The sequence below is a fragment of the Triturus cristatus genome, chromosome 4_1, assembly GCF_964204655.1.
Source record: "Triturus cristatus chromosome 4_1, aTriCri1.1, whole genome shotgun sequence".
Classification (NCBI taxonomy): domain Eukaryota; kingdom Metazoa; phylum Chordata; class Amphibia; order Caudata; family Salamandridae; genus Triturus; species Triturus cristatus.
This window is the reverse complement of record NC_140585.1, coordinates 408,888,907-408,912,760: the sequence shown is the minus strand read 5'-3', so window position 1 is coordinate 408,912,760 and position 23,854 is coordinate 408,888,907. Positions and strand designations below refer to the sequence as shown.

The window sequence follows — 23,854 nt, the reverse complement described above, 5'->3', positions numbered from 1 at the left end:
CCTGAGTCCCTTATTTTCATTGCACTTAAAAAGAAATTGATCTTTGGATTCAATATTTTGGGTGTGTTTGTTATGTCCTCCCACTGTACCCACACTGTCAATAAGATATAGTAATTCTTCCCAGCTTCTATAGAGTGCCTAAGTCTAAAGAATTATTCATGTGTTTGATACATTGCACATTTATTCGGGTCACTGCAGCTAATTACAAGTTCGCGGGGAAACCATAAAATAATGGTGGTGGCCACACAGTTCGTGAAAGTGCTTCATTTATTTCAACAAAATAAGTCTAAACTGAGTTAGTCTATGAGGGAGTGTTACATGCCACCAGGATTTAAATCTGAGCAGGCGTGTTGTGAATTACATGGCCTAGAGCGCAAATAGAATATGGCTTGCTTAGGGTGGTGTGTGGGATATGGTAGTCCAGAAACAGTATGCAGGGCCGAAAGTGTAGTTGTCTTGGTAGAAAAGGTTGCTTTTTCAGAAGTGATTTAAAGGTGAATGACGGTTTCTGACAACGAGGACCAGGACCTGAGCAGCACAGAGGTAGATGGCCAAGTAAAGACGTAGATGCGGAAACTGTCTTTTTACTTTAGTGTTATTGCATTGCTCATTAACAAACCCTTGGCTGGCTTTTCTTTTTCTGGATCTGATTTTCTTCTTTATCTATTTTTTCATTCTGTTATATTATTGACCAAATTCATCATCCTCATATAAATGCTCTAATAACTACTTGCGGTACAAAAGGGGGTGGTGATGGACGGAGCATCAGAACCAATCAAACACTCACACCCAGTCAACAGATCTGGGTTTGATCCATCACCGTTCTTTAGCCCACTCTGCCACCCCAGTTCAGACATGGCCATATGCAAATCAGTCTGACCCTGTGCCTCATGGGAACAGTCCAGCCCGAACAGCCAAGCCATGCCTTCCCTGGACCGGAAACAAGCTTCCTAGGACCGGTTTCTGGCATTTGAGCCGTCTTCAGCCAGGCTTGCTTGAATCCAGTGGCAAAGTGAGCAAGGGACTCACGTCTGAGCATACCCTGCCAACTTATGGCGAACAAAGCGGTAGAAAAGGGGGTGGTGATGGACGGAGCATCAGAACCAATCAAACACTCACACCCAGTCAACAGATCTGGGTTTGATCCATCACCGTTCTTTAGCCCACTCTGCCACCCCAGTTCAGACATGGCCATATGCAAATCAGTCTGACCCTGTGCCTCATGGGAACAGTCCAGCCCGAACTGCCAAGCCATGCCTTCCCTGGACCGGAAACAAGCTTCCTAGGACCGGTTTCTGGCATTTCAGCCGTCTTCAGCAAGGCTTGCTTGAATCCAGTGACAAAGTGAGCAAGGGACTCACGTCTGAGCATACCCTGCCAACTTATGGCGAACAAAGCGGTACAAAAGGGGGTGGTGATGGACGGAGCATCAGAACCAATCAAACACTCACACCCAGTCAACGTTTGTTAAACTCTCTGGTATCAGAGCATCAATAACTGTGCACATCACCCTTGAAATGTGTGCTGGTATGTAATTAGTGACTTATAAGACGTGTACACCAAGCCAAATAGCATCCTTTGATATGAATGGATTGGACCATTTGGAGGTAGTAGAGTGTAAAATCTTTTTGGTCATTGGTATTTGGGAATATTACATTTTTTTGCATACTGCATTCTTAAAATAGCCTTTATATGGAGCGCATGATTGGTATCTGGATCAGTTCAGATATTCTAGTTGCTATAAAGTTTGCCAAACTATGCACAGTGGTGGAGCTATCCATAGACTGCTAGATCTTGTTGATGTTTGAAGACTCAATGTTAAGGTTTTCCTATTTGCAGGAAAATACAATATGTACCCTAACCTCTGGCATATTAAACTTTGTCACTTTCAAGCGGATTATATACAAATGTCAGATTTTTTTTAACATTCTGATGCATCATATTTGACTAATATTACATTCTTTAAAAATGTACAAGAGAAATATTTGTATCACAGAGTAAAAAAGTAATGTGTTCACATCACATACAGCATGACTACCATGTGATATTGTCATGAATTTGATATCCCTATCTTCTTGTTTTGTTCCATCAGTTCCGGAGTCAGTGAAGGAATTGACTGTCGCCAGCAGGAGCACGGAAGACCTGCAGGTGACGTGGACAAAGGCCAATGGAGATGTGGATCATTATCAGATCCAACTGCTCTTCAATGACATGAAGGTCTTCCCACCCATTACCCTCAGTAACACTGCAGAGCAGTACCAATTCACCTCTCTCACGCCCGGAAGGCTCTACAAAATTGTAGTTCTCACATTCAGTGGAGATGAACAGTGCTCCAAATTTGTAGAAGGATTAACAGGTAAAAAGACTCAAAGGAAACAAGAGAGCCTAAAGCAACCAATGTTATACAAAGGAGGTTCACAAGCATCTCTCCATTATACTTTACAAAAGGACATCAGTGTTTTTCCTTTTACCAAAAATGATATGCACCTTTTTGATTGAGCAAAACGCATGCACATTTCTTGTCTCCTAAGTAAAAAGAATGTTGAGACTTATAGTGACTCATCATAGCTGCTGGTGGGATAGTGATAATTTGCCACTGACTGCAAGGCGCAGGCTACAAATAGTCTAACAACTGGCAATCGCAATTGATTTGGGTAGCATTCCATCGTTCTTTTGCCCATCGTGCCATCTCAGATTAGACCCAGTCCAGCCTTGGTCCTGCTCCAGTAGGAACAGTCCATCTCAAACAGCCAAGCCAAGTCCTCTCTGAAACAGAAAAGAAACAACCCAAGATTGGGTTCAGCCTATCGGGCCTCTGCAGTCGCGTGCAGCTTAGTTCCAGTGGTACAGTGAGCACAGGACCACATCAGGGCATACATTGTATATATATCATGCAGTATGCTCTAAGGTCCTACTTTGCTAAGTTTTTTTTTTATTTGATCATTGTAAGGTTTATATATTTTTAGTGTTTATCTGAGATGCCATTATATGTGCCTGATTTGATCATTACATGACCATTGTACTCTGCTGTCCTCTCTCTGTACTGTCAATCAGTTGAGGCTGATGGCTTATTGCAGAGAGAGGAAGGTTTATTACAGAGGAGAAAACTTCAAAATATAATTTGGATAAAGCTGAGAATCAAGTAAGACGTGGCTGAACAGGTCATCATAAACTATTCTAATGCATATAATTTCTGTCTAGTCTGCATGTTTCCATTAAAAATCATTAAATAGGGACTGCTAACTTTAGTATGAATCCTATGTTTGTGAGTGAAGCAAATATAGTTTCTTTGTAAGTCTTTGCAGCTAGGAGATAACTCTTTATAAAAATTGCCCAGGTAACTCCTTGTTGTATCTTCAGTCCCCAGCACGGTGAAGAATATCCACCTCTCGGCCAATGGGATGACAAATAGCCTGAGAGTGAATTGGACGCCAGGGGCTGGAGATGTTGATTCTTATACAGTGACAATCTTTCGGAACAGCCAGCAGATTGATATGCAAGCGGTGTCTAAGCATGTCTACGAGCACACCTTCTACCAGTTGGAAGCAGGGGAGCAGTACCAGGTTGTGGTAAAGTCTATCAGCCGTTCCTTATACAACAGCCTAACTGCCTACGGACGAACAGGTGGGAATTGGTGGACTTCTGTGCACTATAAAAAAAAATGCCTCTTTTATGTTAAATACTGCCTGAAAATATTTAATAATTTATTGGATATAACTGTGCATTCAAACTTTGTAAACATTGTAGTTTACACAAGGGTGAGAGAGGCACACCACAAAGTGTAAAAATATCTCACATAGTCCTGAAAAAGGTGTAACAAAGAAATTGATGTTCCACACGTATCCAGTAAGTTACGCAATTGTTGTCCAAATATGAGAAGACAGTTCATAGCTAAGATGGTAGTCTTTATTTCTTCTTGAGATACACAGAAGAACACAACCACCACATCTCGTCCCTGAAGCAACGGGACTTCTTCAGGGCTCAACTACGCTTTAAGAAGAATTCTTTTTTGCATCAATCGAAAAAGTATGAATCTTAACATCCAATTAGCAGTGTCCTGTATACATTTCATAGAACAAGCTTCGTAGCATCATAATGGCATTCATGCATAGATGAGCGTAATTGCGTAACTTATTGGATACATGTGAAACATCAATTCCTTTGATACACTGTTATCTGGATTACTTCAGAGATTGTTATGCTTTACGATGTGATGTGCCTCTCTCACCCTTGTGAGACGCTGGCTTCGGCATCATAATGTTCATTAAGATGGAATTGCTCCTGGAAGCTGCTGCAGGCAGTTCAGTGGTCTTTAATCTGTGTAAGCAAACCAACTGAATTCTAATCCACAAGTTCAGTACTTCCTAATTGTTAAGCTCTTTCTGGCTGGAAGCCCTGGTGAGCAATATTTCTTATACATTTGCATATAAACAAAAATGAACAGTCATGGAACATTACGCTTGGTTACTCACATCTGAGGGTGGTTGCTATGTGGCAATATTTCTGTAGCTTGATTTGACCTAAGTCAGAGTTCAAAGGTCACTAAAATTAACCAGATATGTACATTCAAATACCACGGCTCATACTAATATTTACATGTTCATAAAACAGACAGCACTGCATTATCTACGTGTATATATGAATCCCTGTTTCACCCTAACAAAAATGTGCTTTCTCTTTCTGGTTCCATTGCAAACTATGACTAAGTCGACATTTAGAGACAAAACAGAAAAATATTCATATCATCATAGTAAAGCAATAATTGTAGATATATGGGCTGGGTACTAGTATGTTTTTATTAAAATCTGTAATTTAAAAACTACCTTAAGGAGGAGTAGAAACATACATTTAACAAATAATGCCTGGATAGTGAACAATGGGCGAATATGCTCCAAAGGGCGATTAACGAAATGGCGGAGGGACTGACAGTTTGTACATTTTAGTTGAATTCTTTAGTGGGGAATGTGATTAAAGCATGGATGAATGTTAGAATACATGTAGTGCAAAATCTTTCACAAATATGTATTTATGGTTTCACCTACTATTTAAAATTATCAACAATCTAAAACCGCTCAATCTGATTTCTCCTTGTCCAGTTCCTGCAGCTGTCCAAGGGTTAGTGGCTGATAATCTGTACAGCAGCCATTCGCTGGTAGTCAGCTGGCGCAGTGCAGCCGGTGTGGCAGAGCGGTATGACATTTTGCTGCTGAACGAGCAAGGAGTCTTGTTGAGTAACCGATCTGAGTTGGCTGCAGTCAAACAGCACAAATTTGAAGAACTGACACCAGGCAAGAGGTACAAAGTCCGAGTAATCACAGTGAGCGGAGGACTCTTCAGTGCGGCCCAAGAAACCGAAGGACAGACAGGTACTGAGAACTCTAAAGTTGCATGTTCATGGTGGGCTATCAATGACTCAACTCATTGTTGAAGAAATATTTACGTGAATGCATTGGTTTAAATTCAAATGTGACCCTGGGAGGACTCCCACAATGTTATTGACGTTAAGTGAGTTATTTGGTGCCTTGTGTGAAAGTAGTTCATGGGTTTACATAAAGTCTTTATAAAGGCACAAACCACAATCAGTGCACATATGAGATCCATTAAATGGATATGAAAAGTTAACTACTCACCCTATGGAATTGCCTAAGGTCCATTGCTAGGTTGAGGGGCTTTATTGCCTCTGGCACTGACTATTGAATTAATCAAGGAACCATTGGAGGTGTTTAGTGCTTTACAGATTTCCCTACCTCCATTCTTGGGAGTACTTCATACATTCAGTTTATCTATGTCTGTTTTCTTATATGTTTGTATTGTATAAAAGAGATGTGAAATATTCATCCAGTTCACATGAATGCCCTAATCTTGAATGTAGATACAAATACTACAGTAAGCGTGTGTGCACCTCTTTCTGTAGGATACTTTCAAATTCTGCATCAACTGTTATTGTGTTGGGTCACTGATATCTTTCGTCATTCCCTTTGTGTATTTACTTTCCCTTCTCTAATGCTACCCTGGTGGAGAGGCAATACGCAGGATGGGAAAGGCCATTGGAAAATTTTGTAAAAGCCATTGTGGGTGTACAAAGATTCCTAATGCTCACATTTGACCTCTCCCTAGGAATATCCATTTTCCCACCCATTTCTTGAACTTACAACTGTGGTAAATCTGGCCACTTGGAGGATTTTTCCCAGTTGTAGGTAGTTGTAGGTATCCCCTCACATTTGTACGACAAATGTAATTTATTTTTTGCACATGCGAGAATATCTTAGATGTGCCAAATGTTCTGAGTAGGAGTCCTTAATATTAGACAGTATAATATTTTGCATTTGCAGCTCTTTCAGTGACACTTTTCTTGGTTTTCAATAAAGAAAGGTAAACTTGTACTTAAATTATATCTGCAACGAAATTGTGGTCTTATAAATAGCTGGATCTTACAATTAGAACCCCATTAACGTCTCAATAGCAGCACCAACAGCTGTATGAAATGATAATGAGCTGTTCACACTTGATGATATTGCAATGTAAAATGGTAAAGAATTGTTCCATCTATCGGATACAGCTCCCTGTGTTTGTCTCTCACAAGTCTTTCTCTCCATTTTTCCTTCTCTCATTCTTTTCTTTTTGTTTTCACAACCCATTCGATCTCTCACTCTTCTTCTCGCCACTGTTCTTTCTCTCTGTGAATAACCTTGTATCTTTGTTTCACAAAAATCTTGATAAAATATTCTACGTACCTTACCTCTTTGTTTTGGCAGTCCCCGCAGCCGTCACTGGCCTGAAGATAACACAACACAGCATGCAAAGCTTGTCCTTCACCTGGGTGGTGTCGGAGGGAGACATGGAGTCCTATGAGATACTGCTGTACAATCCTGACAAAACTCTGCATGATCGAAAATCAGGAACTCCCGCCCTCCAGCAGTGTACCTTTGAAAGTTTGCTCTCGGGCAGACTGTACAAAATGGTGATTGTTACCCGCAGTGGCACTCTTACCAATGAGACATCCACCCTTGGGAGAACAGGTAGGAACCTTAAATCATTGGCCAATTAGTTAACTAAAGAAATGAACAAGCATAATTAATTGCGTTCAATATTTGTATTCAACCTTCTGTAATTCTAACTGTTCCCATATAGTAATGCATGGGTGTTACTGAAATCCTTCCTACTAGAAGTCAACTCGCATCCTCCATTGCTCTGTGCCACCTCCTCTACCCGGATCTTCAAAGCTGACCTCAAATCTCTTCTCTTCCAAAACACTTTCAGAACTAATACTTTCATTCTCAGACCCCTCTAGGAAGTTCGTTCATCATTGTAAATTTGTAATATCTTCTTGGACATTCCTCACCCTTGCTTGCTGTGTTTGATATTGTGTTCCTGCCGTCTATGATTTTACCCTACGTTTTCTAGTCTCCTGTTTATTTTTGTAACGTTCTATTCTGTAACATTTCTCTCATGTAACGTAACTGGTTCTATTGTACAGCGCTCTGACACCTTTAGGTAAAGTCCGCGCTATATAAAAATGCATTAAATAAATAAATAAACTCTGACTGCAGACAGCTGTGGTCATAGACATATAATACTATATTCCATTCATTCATATGAATTCATATATGAGACAATGGAAAAGCCTAGTCAACATAAGCAGCCAACTGTGATGTGGGAGACACCTGGCAGGCTTCATTATTTATGAATTAGCCAATTTAAATGTTATTATATAAAATGCTTGGATTTGTTGTGTAACAACCTGGGGTTTACTAGCTATCAGGCCATACGTCTAAAATAACCTGGTGTTTATTTGTTAATGTCAGTAATAAATAATCAGGCATCAGTAGATATCATGTTTGACTTCAGTGGTTAACAGGTTTGGCCCTATTTCAATGCACTATAAAGTCTGCACCCCTACTTTGGAGATGATTACAAGTAGGCCGGAGTAGCATCACCAGAGGATGCCCCTCTTACTGATTCCTTGTTCTCCTTATTAATTAGTACCAAAACACCTTAGACGTCAGGAAGAGGCTGTGGGTAAAGCCGCAACCCAGGCCCACCCGATCCAGTCCTGCACCACAGGTGGAGCATGGACACGACCCCCAGCCATAGGAAAGCCTGCACTGCCTACTCACATACTCCAGACCACCTAACATTTGCCCCACAACCTGTACTGCCCCCGCACCCACCTACCACATGCGTATATCATGTGGTAAATATAGCAAAAAGAACCCCTGTAATGGAGGATAACCATGAGGAAAAGGACCTGATAATCCTAGGCCGGCATGATTATTCTTCATTCCATAGTCTGAAACTCGAGACTGCATGGTGCAGGGGTGTAATAACTGACCCAAATTGGTGATTTCTGCCCTTGCAATTTTAGGCTTCTTCACTGTACAACTTGTAATCGGCCCCTACATGTTTTGTCTGAGTCAAATGGCCCAGTTGGATAATCATGCCAGTAGTATACATGTTAACATTTGTGTTAATCAATTTTGAAATTCAGTCACCCAAGTTGCTCACAAAGAGAGACCATAAATGTCTTCGGGTCATTATTTGTAAACTGCTTGTAAATCTTGCTGCAAACCTCATTCTGATTGACCTGTAGCCCAATTTTACATTTTTGAATTTGTACTGAGAATGGAAGTTTGTAATGCAATAAAGAGATTTGATAATCTTGTTTTATCACCCAAGTTCCTGCCCCAGTAACTGCTCTACAGTCATCCAACCGAAACCTCACAGACAGCCTTTGGTTCACCTGGAACCCAGCAGTGGGTGACCAAGATCTGTATGAACTGATTCTTCTTAATCCAAATGGAACAGAAAAGGAGAAAAGACAGGGCAAGGACCTGAGGGAAGCCCACTTTCAGAGCCTGATCCCAGGCAGAAAATACACACTGAAAATAGTGACTCACAGCGGAGACCTCACCAACAGAGCCACGGCTGATGGAAGAACATGTGAGTAGATTTTAGGGTTTTGCAAACTCTGATATGTGGTCGAACATTAATACATGGTTCATAAATCTGTTTTGTTTTGACAACCATTTTATCATTCATAGGAGTAGCATTTCTGGAATAATTTTTGGGACCTTGTGTCAATGTAAGTTGTGCCAGGCAGTGTATACCGTGGGGAAACACTGGGTATATCTTTGATCTTAGTCTGTGTATACCTATGTGGCGACTCATGTAAAGCCTTGCATTTTGTGCCTGAGGTCAAACAGGATTGTATGCCAACATCTGCGGTATATATATATATATATATATATATATATATATATATATATATATATATATATATATTATATTACCTACTGGCGGTCGCCAGTAGGTAGTTATAGTTAGGACCCTCTTACCATAGGAAATCCGCAACATTCTATTTGGAATAACTTTGGCGCCGGTCGATGAATCCTCGCGAAATTTTCAAAACTAATGGGGCGCTACGCTCCGCTCCTACCCTGAAAGTCTCGGGGGGATTCGTCAAACGGGGGCTGAGAAAAAAGGGGGGTCCCAAAACGCGTTTTTCCCATGCATTTTTCCATAGGACCTTTAGACACAGCTACAGCCCGAACGGCTGAACAGAGTTACTTGAAATTTGGCAGAGAGGTAGTCTACAGGTCAAGGAAGTGCCTTTTGTAGGTCTGGTGTAAATCTGTTCAGTAGATCCTGAGAAAATAGCATTTAAATCAATATATATATCTGTGGCAGCTTACGGTGCGCTTACCGTGCGCTTACGGTAAGCTTACCGTACGCGTACGGTGCCGTGCGCGAGCACGATTCTGATTGGCTGTTAGATCTTAGTAAACATTCGAATCGGTCGAAACCAGGAAGCGGCGGCCGCCATTTTCTCTCTCGCACTCTGAGGGGGGGAGGAAAAACAAAGGCAAAAAACATGTAAAGGGGCTGTTTATACAGCTCCTAACCACCTAGCCTTGATTAAGGTTTCCCAAAAGAACCCCCAATGCAAAAAATTCAATTTTATTTTTTTTCGAAAAAACGCCGATTACGCTTACCGTACGCGTAAGTTAAAAATTATAAAAAAAAAAAAAAATATCCACACTTTTCCCACCCCGTGTGCAAAATGCGCCTGAAGAGCACCTTTTGTGCATGGCATATGACACAAAGGAACATTTAAAATTGTACCTTTCACAACGAAGCCCATGTGCGGACGGTGCGCGAAGCGCATCGTGCGTACATGGCCCATCTAGCGTAACGTGGGCACGCGGTGCGCGTAGTGCACCGCGTGCCCACCGTGCGTGCACGGCACTAACTGCGTAAAGTGGGCGCGTGGTGCGCGAAGCGCACCGTGCGCGCACGGAACGAACTGCGTTAAGTGGGCGCGCACGCCACGAACGGCGTAAAGTAACTTAGCATTTAAAAAAACGTACAAATTCACTGAAAAAACCATAGGTTTCACACACGTTATAGTTAGGAATTAGCATTTAAAAAACCTTGCAAATTCAGTGAAAAAACCATAGGTTTCACACATGCTATAGTTAGCTGGAGATTTTACTCATAAAAAACCAATGAAATTCCCCCGTTATAGTTAGTGCAGGCAACTATAACTCACGCGACCGCAATCCTCTGCTGATGACATATGTGTCTTTATGAAAAAAAAATATTTGTAATATATGTATAGCTAAAATTTAATGGAAGAAGACATGGGCAAATAAGTGTCTAAATACAGTATTAGCATCAGCAGAGGATTGCGGTCGCGTGAGTTATAGTTGCCTGCACTAACTATAACGGGGGAATTTCATTGGTTTTTTATGAGTAAAATCTCCAGCTAACTATAGCATGTGTGAAACCTATGGTTTTTTCACTGAATTTGCAAGGTTTTTTAAATGCTAATTCCTAACTATAACGTGTGTGAAACCTATGGTTTTTTCAGTGAATATAGATATACATACAGATATAGATATATAGATATAGATAAATATCTATCTATCTATCTCTCTCTCTCTATATATATATATATATGTGATCAAGACCGCTGTGTCGGTCGAAACGCGTCTGATGCGAATCATGTTTGTGGAGAAATAAACTGAGCACTATTTTCTGCACCAGCATATATGTGTCCGTGTCTTTGGTAGTACCGGCTGGCACTACGGAAGGTGGAGTTGATATATATATATATATGACATAACCAACATCCTCTATGAAAATCAAACCTCATTGATTTGCCACCAAAATGAAGGTCAGAGTCTTCAACTGACCATATGGTTGAATCCAGCCATGTTTTCAATATAGCCATAATGCATGTATATGAGGAAAATTTACATCCAATTAATTTCATTGGGGATAATTTGCCTGTTTCTTGGTCACTCTAAAAAGCCCAACTGAATTATACTTTGTGATAGGTCAACAATTATAGCCCTAGCTAGAATCTAAAGCAGATAGCAATTGCACACTAAGGGCCACAATGTGCAGGGTATAGCCAGACACAGGTTCCATGACCCAGAACGTTTTGCCAGTTGGTCAGTGTTTTAATGTACCACCTCTGTAATTGTTTTCTCTATCTGTTTATTTATTAAAAGAGGAATAGAGTGCTCATTGAACCCAAAGATGATCCTAGCACTAATGCAAGGTAAGTCACTGTGAGAACAAACAGCTCAGACCAACTAAACCTTGGACCCAGGATATGAAGTTAAGAGCACTAGTCAATAGGCCAGGTGAACAGAATGTCCTTTAATAATTCGCAAAATTTGAGATGGGTATATTTTCTCTGATAAAGGCGATTGGTTTCTGGAAGGGAATAGCAAGCCATTCTGCTCTTCCTCTGTCTGTGGAGGGTGCCTGTAAGAGATAAGCATGTATAGAGTGAAAAGAACATGTTGGTGCATGTTTGCAAAACTGTTTCTGAAGGAAAAGAGGTCAGTTTGATTCAGAAGTTCCCTAACACTGTCTTATTTTCTCACTCTTAACCAGCACCCAACCCACCTATTTCTATATCCTTTGTTGATGTTAAAAATACTTCACTGTCAATCACATGGCTGGGCCCTCCTGATTGGACGGATTATGATGATTTTGAGCTGCAATGGATGCCACGGGATCCCCTCACAATTTTAAATCCGTACAGCAGTAGCAAGTCAAAGGGGCGTATCATAAATAGCCTCCGCCCAGGAAGACTCTACTCTTTCAGTGTCAGAAGCGTCAGCGGCTCTACTGGCAAGACCTACAGCCAGTCTCTGTACGGGACTGTGCGAACTAGTAAGTTGGGGGTGTGACCTTTTTAAAGAGTGATGGGCTAGATACACTACACATGCTAGAAACCTTACAAGAAATGCAGCTTTTAATGTTAATCACATGTTCTGCACATAGTTGTGTGTCATTTACATATATTTCTAGTGGCTCCTTGTGAGAAATTGGGTTGTTGGTTTATCGGGGTGTGAGCCCTAGTCAAGCAGCAAACACAATCCTTGTCATGGGACCCTAAATTAACCTGTGCTTAACCCTCTGGTAGCTTGACACGGAACAGTCAGGCTTTACTTAGAGCAATGTGCAACACTTCAAACAGTAATAGAGTGAAAACACCACACAAAAAGGATCAAACACTATTTTGGGAACATAGAGCATAATTTATTAAATAAAACAAGACCAAAATGACAAAATTCCCATCAGTAGAACCGTAGTTATGAATTTATAAAGACAAAAGTGTAAAGTAGCGCTTAAAAGCACAATGCACTAACTGCGACTATCTGGTCGAGCTGGACAAGGTCAAAGTTAAAAGTTCAGGCCGACCGCAAAGAAGCGCAGGTCCGATATAGTTCCAGATTAGTCCAACTGAATTTTACCTTCTCAACTGTTGTGCCAAGAGAGCGCTGCGAGGAACAAGTAGAGTGTCGCAGGAGGCTGTCGGCATGGCGTGCAGAGCAGGCCAGGCATTGCGGAGCTTCGCGTTGGGAGTCCCTCGCAACCGGTCTATGCTGAAGTGCGAAGAGATGGCCTGGCGGCGCTCTGCACTGATTTTCAGTGTAAGCTGTGTGGTCTCGGTGCGCACGGGCCCTTTTGCAGTCGGGAAGAGCCCAGAAGCTTGACTTCAGTGCCTGTGAGCCACACCAAGAGTCCAGGATCTGAAAGGCACCCCTTGGGGTCAGGAACTTGCAACAACTGGGTACCGTAGCTGGCTGGGGAGCCTTTATGTCCCTGAGGCTCAGATCAGGAGGCCAACAGAGTAGCTCCTGGAGTCACTCAGGCAAGAGGGCAGCAGGCAGCAGCAAGCATGTCAGCACAGCAAGGCAGTAGCTCATTTAGAGTAACATTCCAGCAGAGTGGCAGTTCTTTCTGCAGCACGGCAGTCCTTTTTCCTGGCATAATATCCACAGGTCCAGAAGTGCACTGAAGAGTTGGTGTCTGAGGTTCAGTATTTATACACAGTGGTGCCTTTGAGGGGTGGAGAAGCTTCTAGATGCATGTCTTTGAAGTGCACAGAAGTCCCACCTTCCCGGCCCATTGCTCCAGTATAACTACAAGGGGTATGCAGCCCTTTGTGTGAAGACAGGATACAGCCTACTCAGGTGAAAGTGGGATTGGGCCAATTTATGGCCCATCCAGTAACACCTATGTGTGGGTGCCTAGAAGAAATACACAAAGGCCATCTGTCAGCTACATCCAGTCATGTGACACACAGACAGATTGCAGGCACCAAATGGCAGTTTAAAATCCGACTTCACCATATGTTAGGATTTTAAAATTGTGAATCTGGAGACCCCAAATATAAAGCGTTTACTTATTCTTATTTCGAAATTACACTTATAAAAGGTAATAAAGTAATTCCAATTATATCCTACAAGAGAGGTAGGCCTTGCAGTAGTGAAAAACAAATTCAGGAGTTTTTCACTACTAGGACATAGAAAACATAATGTCCACATGTCCTACGTTTTTAATACATCACAACCAGGCCTATAGACTGACCAGGACCTACCCTAGGAGTGTCTTATATGCATTAAAAAGGAAGGGTCGGGCCTGCCAAAAGGTTTATTTTGCCAGGTCAAAATGGAAGTTTCAAACTGCACACAAACAGATCCAATTGCAGGCCTGAGACATGTTTAAGGTGCTGCTTAAGTAGGTAGAGCAAAAAAACTCCCACACGACCTATAGTGATTTCAATATGTCTATAAAAAGCTCTAATGGGCTTCCTATATTATGCAAATCAAAACCTACTACATACTTTCATGTTATTGATTTTATTAAAAACTTATTCTTTTTTTCCTTTGAGATATCTTGTTCAAAACATATATTTCTTTTTTAATCACATTGATATTACTATTTTATAGTGCACTTTTAAAAAAAAAAAAAAACATGATACAGCATCATTTTTGTGAGTCAAGTGAAAAAACAATGTTTTTTACATATATACAATTAAAACATGACAGACATGTAAACAGCACATTTGTTGGTAAGAATTTCGTTATACATGTATATACGTTCAATGGTATGATAGATTTATCTTTTCCCCATCATGAGACAGAAACCAATTTTTTTGGGGACAAGCAGAATTATTCGTTCCGACAAAGGAGGACTGCTGCCACAATGAATGCAGCCTGAATGATCGAACTAGGAGCTAGCGCCGAAGATCTATTTCACAACGTACTGGAAGATATCATCCCTAAAGATTTCCTGTTCTAAGATGTTTGAATCATATAGTGCTGAGATACAAGGATCAACCATGTCATATCTATAAACCAACCCCCTATGCAGTAAGAAGTACCCTAACCAGGACATGACTCCTGGCTGTTAAGGAAACAGTGTACTGCAGGAAAAGATAAGTTCCTGATCACTTCATCAGGATTTCTACATCGCACCTCTACTAGGGAGATTATGAATAGAAAGTGGATGGCCCTGAGGAAGGTGGATATTAACTAAATTGAATCCACCGAAACGTACGTTGGCTATATGCACCCCCGGCTGACGGCCACACCATGGATGGATAAATAAGAGTTCTACCATGTAGTGTAGCAGCATGCTTTTTTAAGCCTGGTGGAAAAAATTTGTTTGATAGTGTGTATGTATGACTGGTTTGAGTGGTGTTAGAATGGTGTGAGAGGTGCGTTATGATTTGATTTTTCCTTTAAAAAAATGTTTGTTTCTGTCTCTTGATGGAGAAAAGATAAAACTATCATACCATTGAAAGTATATACATGTATAAAGAAATTCTTACCATCAAATGTGCTGTTTACATGTCTGTCATGTTTTAATTGTATATATGTAAAAAACATTGTTTTTTCACTTTACTCACAAAAATGATGCTGTATCATGTTTTATATTTTAAAAAAGTGCAATATAAAATAGTAATATCAATGTGATTAAAAAAGAAATATATGTTTTGAACAAAATATCTAAAAGGAAAAAAAGAATAAGTTTTGAATAAAATCAATAACATGAAAGTATGTAGTAGGTTTTGATTTGCATAATATAGGAATCCCATTAGAGCTTTTTATAGCCATATTGAAATCACTATAGGTCGTGTGGGAGTTTTTTTGCTCTATTGTGTTGATTTTCCCCTTCTCCCAGACCTAGAAGTACGTATAGGGGGCACCTCATTATAGACAAGCTGCTTAAGTAGGTGGCTCAATCAGTGCTGCAGACCCACTAGGACCCACTAGGAGAATTTAATTTCCAGGCCCTGGGCACATGTAGTGCACTTTACAAGGGACGTATAAGTAAACTAGATATGGAAATTGGGTATAGGCCAATGTAACCGTGTTTTAAGCAGAGAGTAAAGCAGTTTAGCACTGGTTAGCTGGCCTTATGCCAACAAAACCAGACCCAGCAAGAAAATAGGAGGAGGAAGGCAGAAAGTCTTGGGGGGATGACCCTATAGACAGGGCCAGGTCCAACACTTCTTTTTTCTTTTAAACATCATGTGTGCATTCTCCACAGCGTGGATATTCTTCTTTGCGGGATCAGGAAATGAGTGTTATTCTGAAAAGGCTAAATTATCCCTTTTGTTTGCTTTATCATTTCCCGAAATGTATTTTTCATGAGAGAGCTTTCTTCTCTATGGTATCTTACTCCTGCATTTTCCACACTTCCTGCTGGTCTTCCACCTAGATCATTAAGTAGCATGCTAAAGAAGTGCCCATAAGTGGAGAAAATTCATTATAAATATTTGTGGATACTCATCAAGTGGGGGTTTTCACCTCTTTTGCTTTGGATTTCCTTAACCGACCAACTGCTACTCCTCTATGAAAGCCTACATCTGTTCCCCATGAAACAGGAAAAAGGTTTTCGCAATCAGCACTTAGGTGTTTAAATCAAGTTATGAAGATCTTTAACACCATGTCAAAAACTTGCTGTGCCTTAAAATATCTGAAAGGAGGAATAAAGAGCTCTATAACATTTTTAAGTAAATACATAAAAAATGAATAAATACATAAATAAAATGAGGCATGCCTTCCTTCAATGCAAGGAGGAGAGGACCAGAGTTCCATTTATACGCAGTTTTTATTATATACATACATTATTTTCCACATAGGTTCAAAGACGAAGTGTAAAAAAGGAGCACTGACTAGCCATTGCATATTCACTATAAAAAATGCGATGTACTTTAATTGCACAAATATTGCATACCTCTTGGCAGGCAGTGTAGACATAGGGAAGACACAGGTTAGTGTAATGAGAAGAACATATATTTCGGGTGGGGTAAAACCCTTTTGATGTGGCTTCTGTTTCCAAGCAGACAGTTTTCTGTATCTACATCAACTCTGCACAATTGCAAATCACCCAATGTCGGGCACAACAGGAAATAAACATTAAAAAAGTAATGAAGGCAAATGCAATGGATCACTTCTTTAAAACAGTTGAATTCTTGGCCATTGCTGCATACTATTTAATGTACTATGTGGACCACTTGCTGCCTGGGCTTCCTTGGTGACTACTGTACCAGTCTTTTTGAGGTTAGTGAGGTGCTATCACAGTGTTGCACTTAATGAATATTCAGCCTACACACTTATGAGCAAGGAGGCTCCCAGAGTAAAACATGGAATCTTTTCTAAGGTACCTTGTCTATTTTTCCTGTCTAGAGCCAGACACTATACAGCACCTTCACTGCCGGCCACAGAACTCGACCGCCATTTCCTGTTCCTGGACGCCCCCAGACTCAGATTTTGATGGCTATAGCATTGAATGCAAGAAGATGGACAATGAAGTGGTGGAATTTTCTAAAAGGATTGAAAAGGAGAAGTCCTTGATCACCATTGTGATGTTGGTGCCACACAAGCGATACTTGGTGTCAATTAAAGTGCACTCTGCTGACATGACCAGTGGTGTGGTGGAAGACAGCACGATCACCATGATTGACCGTGAGTAGTGAAATCAGGATGGAGGGAATGAGGGAGGGATAGCTGAATGTGGGATGGGCCAAGGCAGAATGAGGGTGAAGAAAGATGCAAAGAAAGAAAGAAGTAGGGAATAAGGTATAGCAGAAAGGACAAATGGAAGGTATTAAGGGAGGAAGAAAGAAAAAGGAAAGAAGGGAGACAGGGGGGAAGGGAAGAAATACAAGTTTGAAGCAGAGGCCATGAGGGGAGGAAGGAGGTGAAGTAAATTATATAATTAAGAAGACAAGAGCAGGTAGACCCGAGGTACAATGTAAAAATAATGGGGGGGTGTCTGTGAGAGTGAGACAGAAAACTTTTATGCAAGCTGAAATTCTTTGCCTATGGGAGAGGATTTTTACAATGAAAGAGGCTTCAAGCTCTACTTGTTGATCTAGACCAAATCACTTTATAAAGATGACTGCAAGAGAGCAGTTTAGTGAGTCATTTTCTCAAATTTCTTTAAACATTTATTTACCTGTTAGTAGATGCCAAATCCTTATAAATTGGTATCAACAAGTACACCAAACCAAAGCATTTGCTTTTTCTTAGAACAGAGTCAACCTACTAAATAACCTTTCGTACATACTTCCTAAGGTGTGTAAATGTACTAGTTCATGAGACAAAGGTGTCTGCTGCTTGTGATAATTTCGAGGCACACTTTGCCAGGTAGGTGTGTATTGTTTGCAGATACATAATTGCAAGGGATTGAACTATTACACATTTTCCATCCGTTCAAATCTACATATTGGTGACGCTCAACACCCAACTGGTTTAAGATGCTATAATTGTTTCTCTTTTACAGGTCCTCCTCCCCCATCTCCATATTTCAGAGTCAATAAGAAAGAAACCGTAATTAGCAAATCTTCCATTGGCTTCAGTTTCAACTGTAGCTGGTTCAGTGATGCCAATGGGGCTGTGAAGTACTTCACGGTGATTGTGCAAGAGGCTGATGGTAAGCTGCTGTTGACTTTGATAAACTTTTTTCTGCTTTTACAAGGAATTTCCAGTTTTATCTATCAGGTTTAGGAGTAAGACTTGATCTTGGTCTATGGTGTGTGGAAATGATGAAATAAGGAAAGACTTGTGTTTGAATGTTATTCTAATTGGTAACTGTTCAATGATTAATTGTTATATGGAGAAGCAGGAAGAACTGTCGAAGATGCCATTGTTTTGTCAGAAGACCAGCAGTGTGTTAACCGAGCTTTATATATAGCATCAAATTCCATTATAAACATGCTCATACTTCCAAGCAATCGTGTCTGGGTACACCATGCACATAGTTATTGAACAGGAAATTGAGTAGTGAATGTATGGACACTTAATATAAAAGAGTGAATATCATTCAAAAGTAACCCACATAAATGTATTGCCAGCACTTATGTTGGCCATAATCCATTTCTGTTTTTTTAAACTACATAGATCTGATTAGAATAACTCTTAGATCAGAAATACTAATGTATGATACTGGCATTTACTTAGTTGTTTAACAATAGAAGTTATTATTAGCAGTGGCGTCACTAGGGGGGTGCGGGGGGTGCGGACCGCACCGGGTGACACCCTCACATGGGGTGCAGCGGACCCCTCACACGCATGCACCCCATCACTCCCCCCAGAGATATAAACTGCCCAGCGCCCTCACACACAGCCACAGATCGAGCCTCGAGGTCGCGTCCACATCCTGTGACTAAAAATCACTTAATCTCCCCGAGCCTTAATGTGTAATGTAAATACGGTGCTCATGTAAAGCGCTCCAATACCTTCGGGTCGAGTTTGCGCTATATAAATATGCAACAACAAAAAAAAATATTAACATTACAAGTGCAGAGTTTGCTGGAGGGTGTACAGTGGCGTCACCCGGCGGGTGTGGACCGCACGGGTGACACCGCGAGTTACCGCACTGGGTGACACCAACCCTAGTGACGCCGCTGATTATTAGTTCCATATTGTACAGTACCCAGGAAGAGGGGTTAATCTACCGGGTTTTGACAGAGCTATCATTTTGTTCAGCAATAGGTATGATGAGAGCCTGTTTTGTGATAAAGAAAATATTCTAAAGTTAATACTAACATTAGGAAATAAATGAACATCTGAAGACTCAATGGCTTATCTAAAATAGGATATATGGTGTTCATGGTACCCTCAAGAAAACAGCTCTCACTGCTTTGTTACAAAATCTGATCAGACATATTTGTTCGAGACAACTATCTCCCCATACCATAGCTTTCTGAGATCTTGAGTTACTTTCTAAGAACTAACCACATTCTTGACCCTTGTGAATTTAGCTTTTATCCTGGGCATGACGCAAATGCCTCCATGGTAGAAGAGTGGCATGTATCCTTTCTCTTGCTCATTGTTGATTTCTTTTTATAGTCATCCTTCTAGATATTTTGGTAATTGATTAGTGTCGGCTCATGAGAGCTAGATCAAATCTTTCAGAAATTCTGGAGCCTGCTTTTCCTTACCATCAAGATCTCTCCATCTCTCATCACCATTAGACAGGCCCTTAAAACAGTAATCTTTATTGCCTGCTTTGGCTCATTTTGACAACTGTGTCCAGAAGTGAGTTGGATCACAGTGCACACATTCCAAGCTCCAGCCCCTCACAAATCCTATTTTGCCCTTCCATGATTTATTAAGATGGTGAAAGAGTATTCCACTTATCCGGGGACAGAATTAACAATAGGGCAATGTATTTATTGTCCTTGTCTTCATTCCTGGCTTTTGTATTGGACTCAAGTGTTCAGTTGTTAAAGTCTTTCATAAAAATAGCGGAGATTGACAAAGCAATGAGATGTTACATTGTCTAGATTCATGTTCAATAATCTCGAAGGAGTTTGTCTTTAGCATCTGTGAAAAGGTGTAATAGTTTTAGATCTAGTATAACAGTGCAGCTGTCTGCAACTGTTACTAACTTATACATTCTTTAAAATAATAGAATGGTCTTTGGCTCCACCAAAAGGAGTATTTCTTTTTCACCTTATGGCATTGGCTATTTGGTGCATCATTTCACCTTGTTTGGACTGTTTATATTGCTTGACTATTTCACGTCTCAAAAGTACACCAAATAACACCCATTAAATGTGTTATCTCATAAATGCATTGTGTGCTGAAAAGAAGTTGTTTTTTGGTTTGCTTTTTCACTCAAACAGGCTTTTCCATAATATTTTAGTCAGGGTTTAAAATTAAAGCAAGATGAGTGGCTTTGTTCTCTCCTCTGAGACTGAGATTGAGGAAGCTCCCTTGAGTAGACATTGAAGGCAAGTCTCTTCCCACTGGTATCTGTTCTGTTCATGCAGCAGACCTAGATGAGAATATTGTTTGATGTTAATATGGTACATTTTTAAAGATTCTTTAGCACATATTGTTTAATGTGTCACACGAAGAAATTATTTTTGAAATGGCAGTGAATCTCTTACCAGTCTGTTTGCTTGAACAAATGTTCTGGCAACAGTGATCTGAAAATGTTGTAGATGAATGAAATATTTGTGAAAATATTGTATGTGTGTTAAATTTGCCTAATTTACTTTTTTATGATTAGGTGAAACTTCTAAAAAATTACATGTAATTACTCAAAATGCATTTAGCACTATAGTTTAGCTGAAGTACGTCCTCACTGCCATTTTGAATGTGAGGATGCATTCTGCACGTTCTAGTCGGTCGCATTATTCCTGTGCTATTGTGGTACCATTTTGCCATGAACACAGTGCAATTAGGAGATGCCGCATAATAGGGTCACTTTAGAAAAATAACATAACAAGCATAATATAAAAATTCCTGGTATTATGTGAGATTATGCCAGCATAACCTACATTTCACCTGGACCTAATTCTCACCCCACATAGATACTTCACAAAGTTCTAATTAATGACTATTAAAAAGTAAATTCTGAGACAAAATATCACTGTACAATCGGGCTTGTGAGCACATCAAAGGCATGCAATAGATAGCTGCTTAGGATTTAGTAAAGAACTCATCATTACGTAGAGTTAGCTTGTAAAACATAAGGAGAAATTAAACTATTGTAGGTTGGGTTCAATTAGATATTGCAGATGTAGGAGAAATCACAAATCCCTGATGACTAATCCCTAATCTGTCTGATTTGATAAATGTGGTGGTAGGTCTGTCACTGATTAGACATTAAGTTCTGAGTCAGTGGAAAGTGATGAGCAAATTTCAGCTTTCTCTGTCAAATTGTTTTTGCTGAGAAACCTTGTGAATTCTAGTGGCCCCCCTTTATGAAGTCTCTGGTAGTGGTCTACCTTCAGATAGGTCTATTTCCTTATTTGTGTGGATTCCTTTGCATGAAATCGTTGCAATATACCTTTAAATTGCTGCTAATGGTAGGGTCAGGTTCATGCAGCAGCCTGCCTAGTCTATGGCCCCCAAAGAAAAGGGATGCAGTCAGGTACTACACCCACCCAAAATGGACCTCTCACGCACCTTTCCAGGGTTTAGGGACTCATGAACCTTTTTAGAAAGCAGCCAGTGAAACAACTGTTATCTAAAGGAGTGCTGGTCACTTGTACAAACTAAAGGAGATTACAACTGGACCCCAAGACCCAGCTGACAAGAGCTCAAAGATCACTCTGGGGATTGCTCTCTCACCCATACTTGCCATTGCCAAGACTCCTCCCACTCAAGGCATCTTCCACAAAGCTCTCAAGAGAGAGCAGATCCTCCCAATCACAAAGAAACATACACTGAACTCTAATGACCTCACCAACTACCTGCCTGTCACTCACATACCATTCATCAGCAAGAATCTGAAAATAAAGTCTATGTTTAACTCCAAGATCTCATTAATGCTAACTGTCTCCTGCACAACTACCAGTCATGCTTTGAATCACACTGCAGCATGAAGACTGCTACCTTACACATTATAGACAATTCCTTCTGACCAAAGATGAAGATGATCCATATTCTGATATTGCTGGGTCTCTCAGATGCAATTGACACAGTCAACTATCCCACCCTCATGCACACCATAGAGTCTGGAATGGGATTAACTGGCAGTGTCTTTCACTGGTTCTCCTCCTACCTTTCAAACCAACGCCAGCTTGTTTGAATTGGCACCTCCAGGTCACAAAAGATCCTTATCACCTGCAGAGTCCCCCAGGGTTCTATACTGTCCACTGGCATTGTCAGCAACTATATGGAGCCACTTGCTGCTGTACTCACAGATAACGTAGGACCTGGGCAACAAACACTACTGCAAAGAGGGCTCTCTGTGGGGATAGATTCAGATTTTGCTTAGTCAACAATAGTGCCATATTATTGGACCAGCCATATTATTCGGCAAAAGTGGTTATTTTACACCATGTTTGTCTAGATATGACTTGTTTCAAACACTGCTTTCTAGTACATTTATTAATAACAGTTTCAAGAAATCAGTCCAAGCTCACTTTATCCTTGCCGCTCAATAGTTTCCTAGGCCAAGGTGTCCACTATCCAGTTTCAACATGTGACATGTGGTCGGAACTATAGGTAGCACGACAACCGGTCTTGAAGGTGTATGAATGCCTCATGGTTGCAACAGAGCATCGTCTACGCTTGTTATCCTTTAAATCCTTGTGAGTTTGTTGGTGTGCTCCCATACTAAAGATATCAGCGCATTTCAGCCTATGTGTAAAGGCCTCCTCAGGACACAACAAGGTCAAGTGCCTGCAAACTCATCACCACTTGTATGGTTGGTACCTAATATTAGTAGGTTTTCCACACATGGGGGGGGACAGATCAGTGCTGCACGTTAGTCACTGAAGCAGAGCGATTTCAATTACGTAGCTTACAGGAGACAGCGCAGTATCAACATCGGACGATAAACACGCAATAATCTGTTTCACAGATAACAGCTTCAAGATTTGTCAATATGCTGATCTTACCTGACTCTACTCAAAAGTTTCCTCCCCTACAGACATTCAACACCTCATACACTACCTTCACATAATTCAGACCTGGACGTCCTGTTATTTACTAAGAACCACAAACAAGAAGCTTTACACACCTGGCTCGGTGACATGACCTTGATTGCATTGAACACCAACCTTTATCCTCTGCCAAATCACTTGGACTCACCCTGGACACCAAACTTACACATTGCTAAAAATAGAGCACATTGCCAAAAAACAAAGACGGTTTGGTATCTGTTCTCTTTTCTAAAGAAAGTGAAAGGAATTTCAGAACTGCTGTTCAATCTATCATACTCTCACATCTGAGTGGTGGTAACACCTTGCTCTATGGCACTCCAGGATTAACACTGGCACCATTGAAGTGCATCCTACACTCTGCAGCATGTCTTGTCAGGGTCTGCAGAAGCATCACTTTAGCCCCATCCTGATGAAACTCCGTTGGCTCCCCTTACCAGTCCGCATCATCTTCAAAACCGGCTACATCATTTACAAAGCCATCATGTCCAACACCCCCAATTATCTTTCAGACAGGCTCACTATCTCTTGTGGTTCTCAGCACACTCACATCCAGGAACCCACAGACTGCAGGCTGAGAACTGTAAACATGCATTAAAAATGCATTAGGTCTCGTCTTTCATTAAGTTAAAG

General features: G+C 40.7%; 1 protein-coding gene across 3 annotated transcripts in view; it reads left to right on the top strand.

The window, feature by feature from the left end:
* The window catches only part of PTPRB (protein tyrosine phosphatase receptor type B), a 461,363-nt gene that overhangs the window by 304,171 nt on the left and 133,338 nt on the right, over window positions 1–23,854 (top strand). For all 3 annotated transcript variants that reach the window (XR_014981270.1, XM_085652523.1, XM_085652524.1), the window contains 8 exons: window positions 2,093–2,356; window positions 3,361–3,624; window positions 5,097–5,366; window positions 6,756–7,019; window positions 8,677–8,940; window positions 11,908–12,189; window positions 17,004–17,282; window positions 18,103–18,252. Coding sequence is in view for 2 of the 3 variants with exons in the window: in XM_085652523.1 (XP_085508649.1) it covers window positions 2,093–2,356; window positions 3,361–3,624; window positions 5,097–5,366; window positions 6,756–7,019; window positions 8,677–8,940; window positions 11,908–12,189; window positions 17,004–17,282; window positions 18,103–18,252 (2,037 nt within the window). In the remaining variant the exon portion in view is untranslated. The remainder of the gene's footprint in view (window positions 1–2,092; window positions 2,357–3,360; window positions 3,625–5,096; window positions 5,367–6,755; window positions 7,020–8,676; window positions 8,941–11,907; window positions 12,190–17,003; window positions 17,283–18,102; window positions 18,253–23,854) is intronic.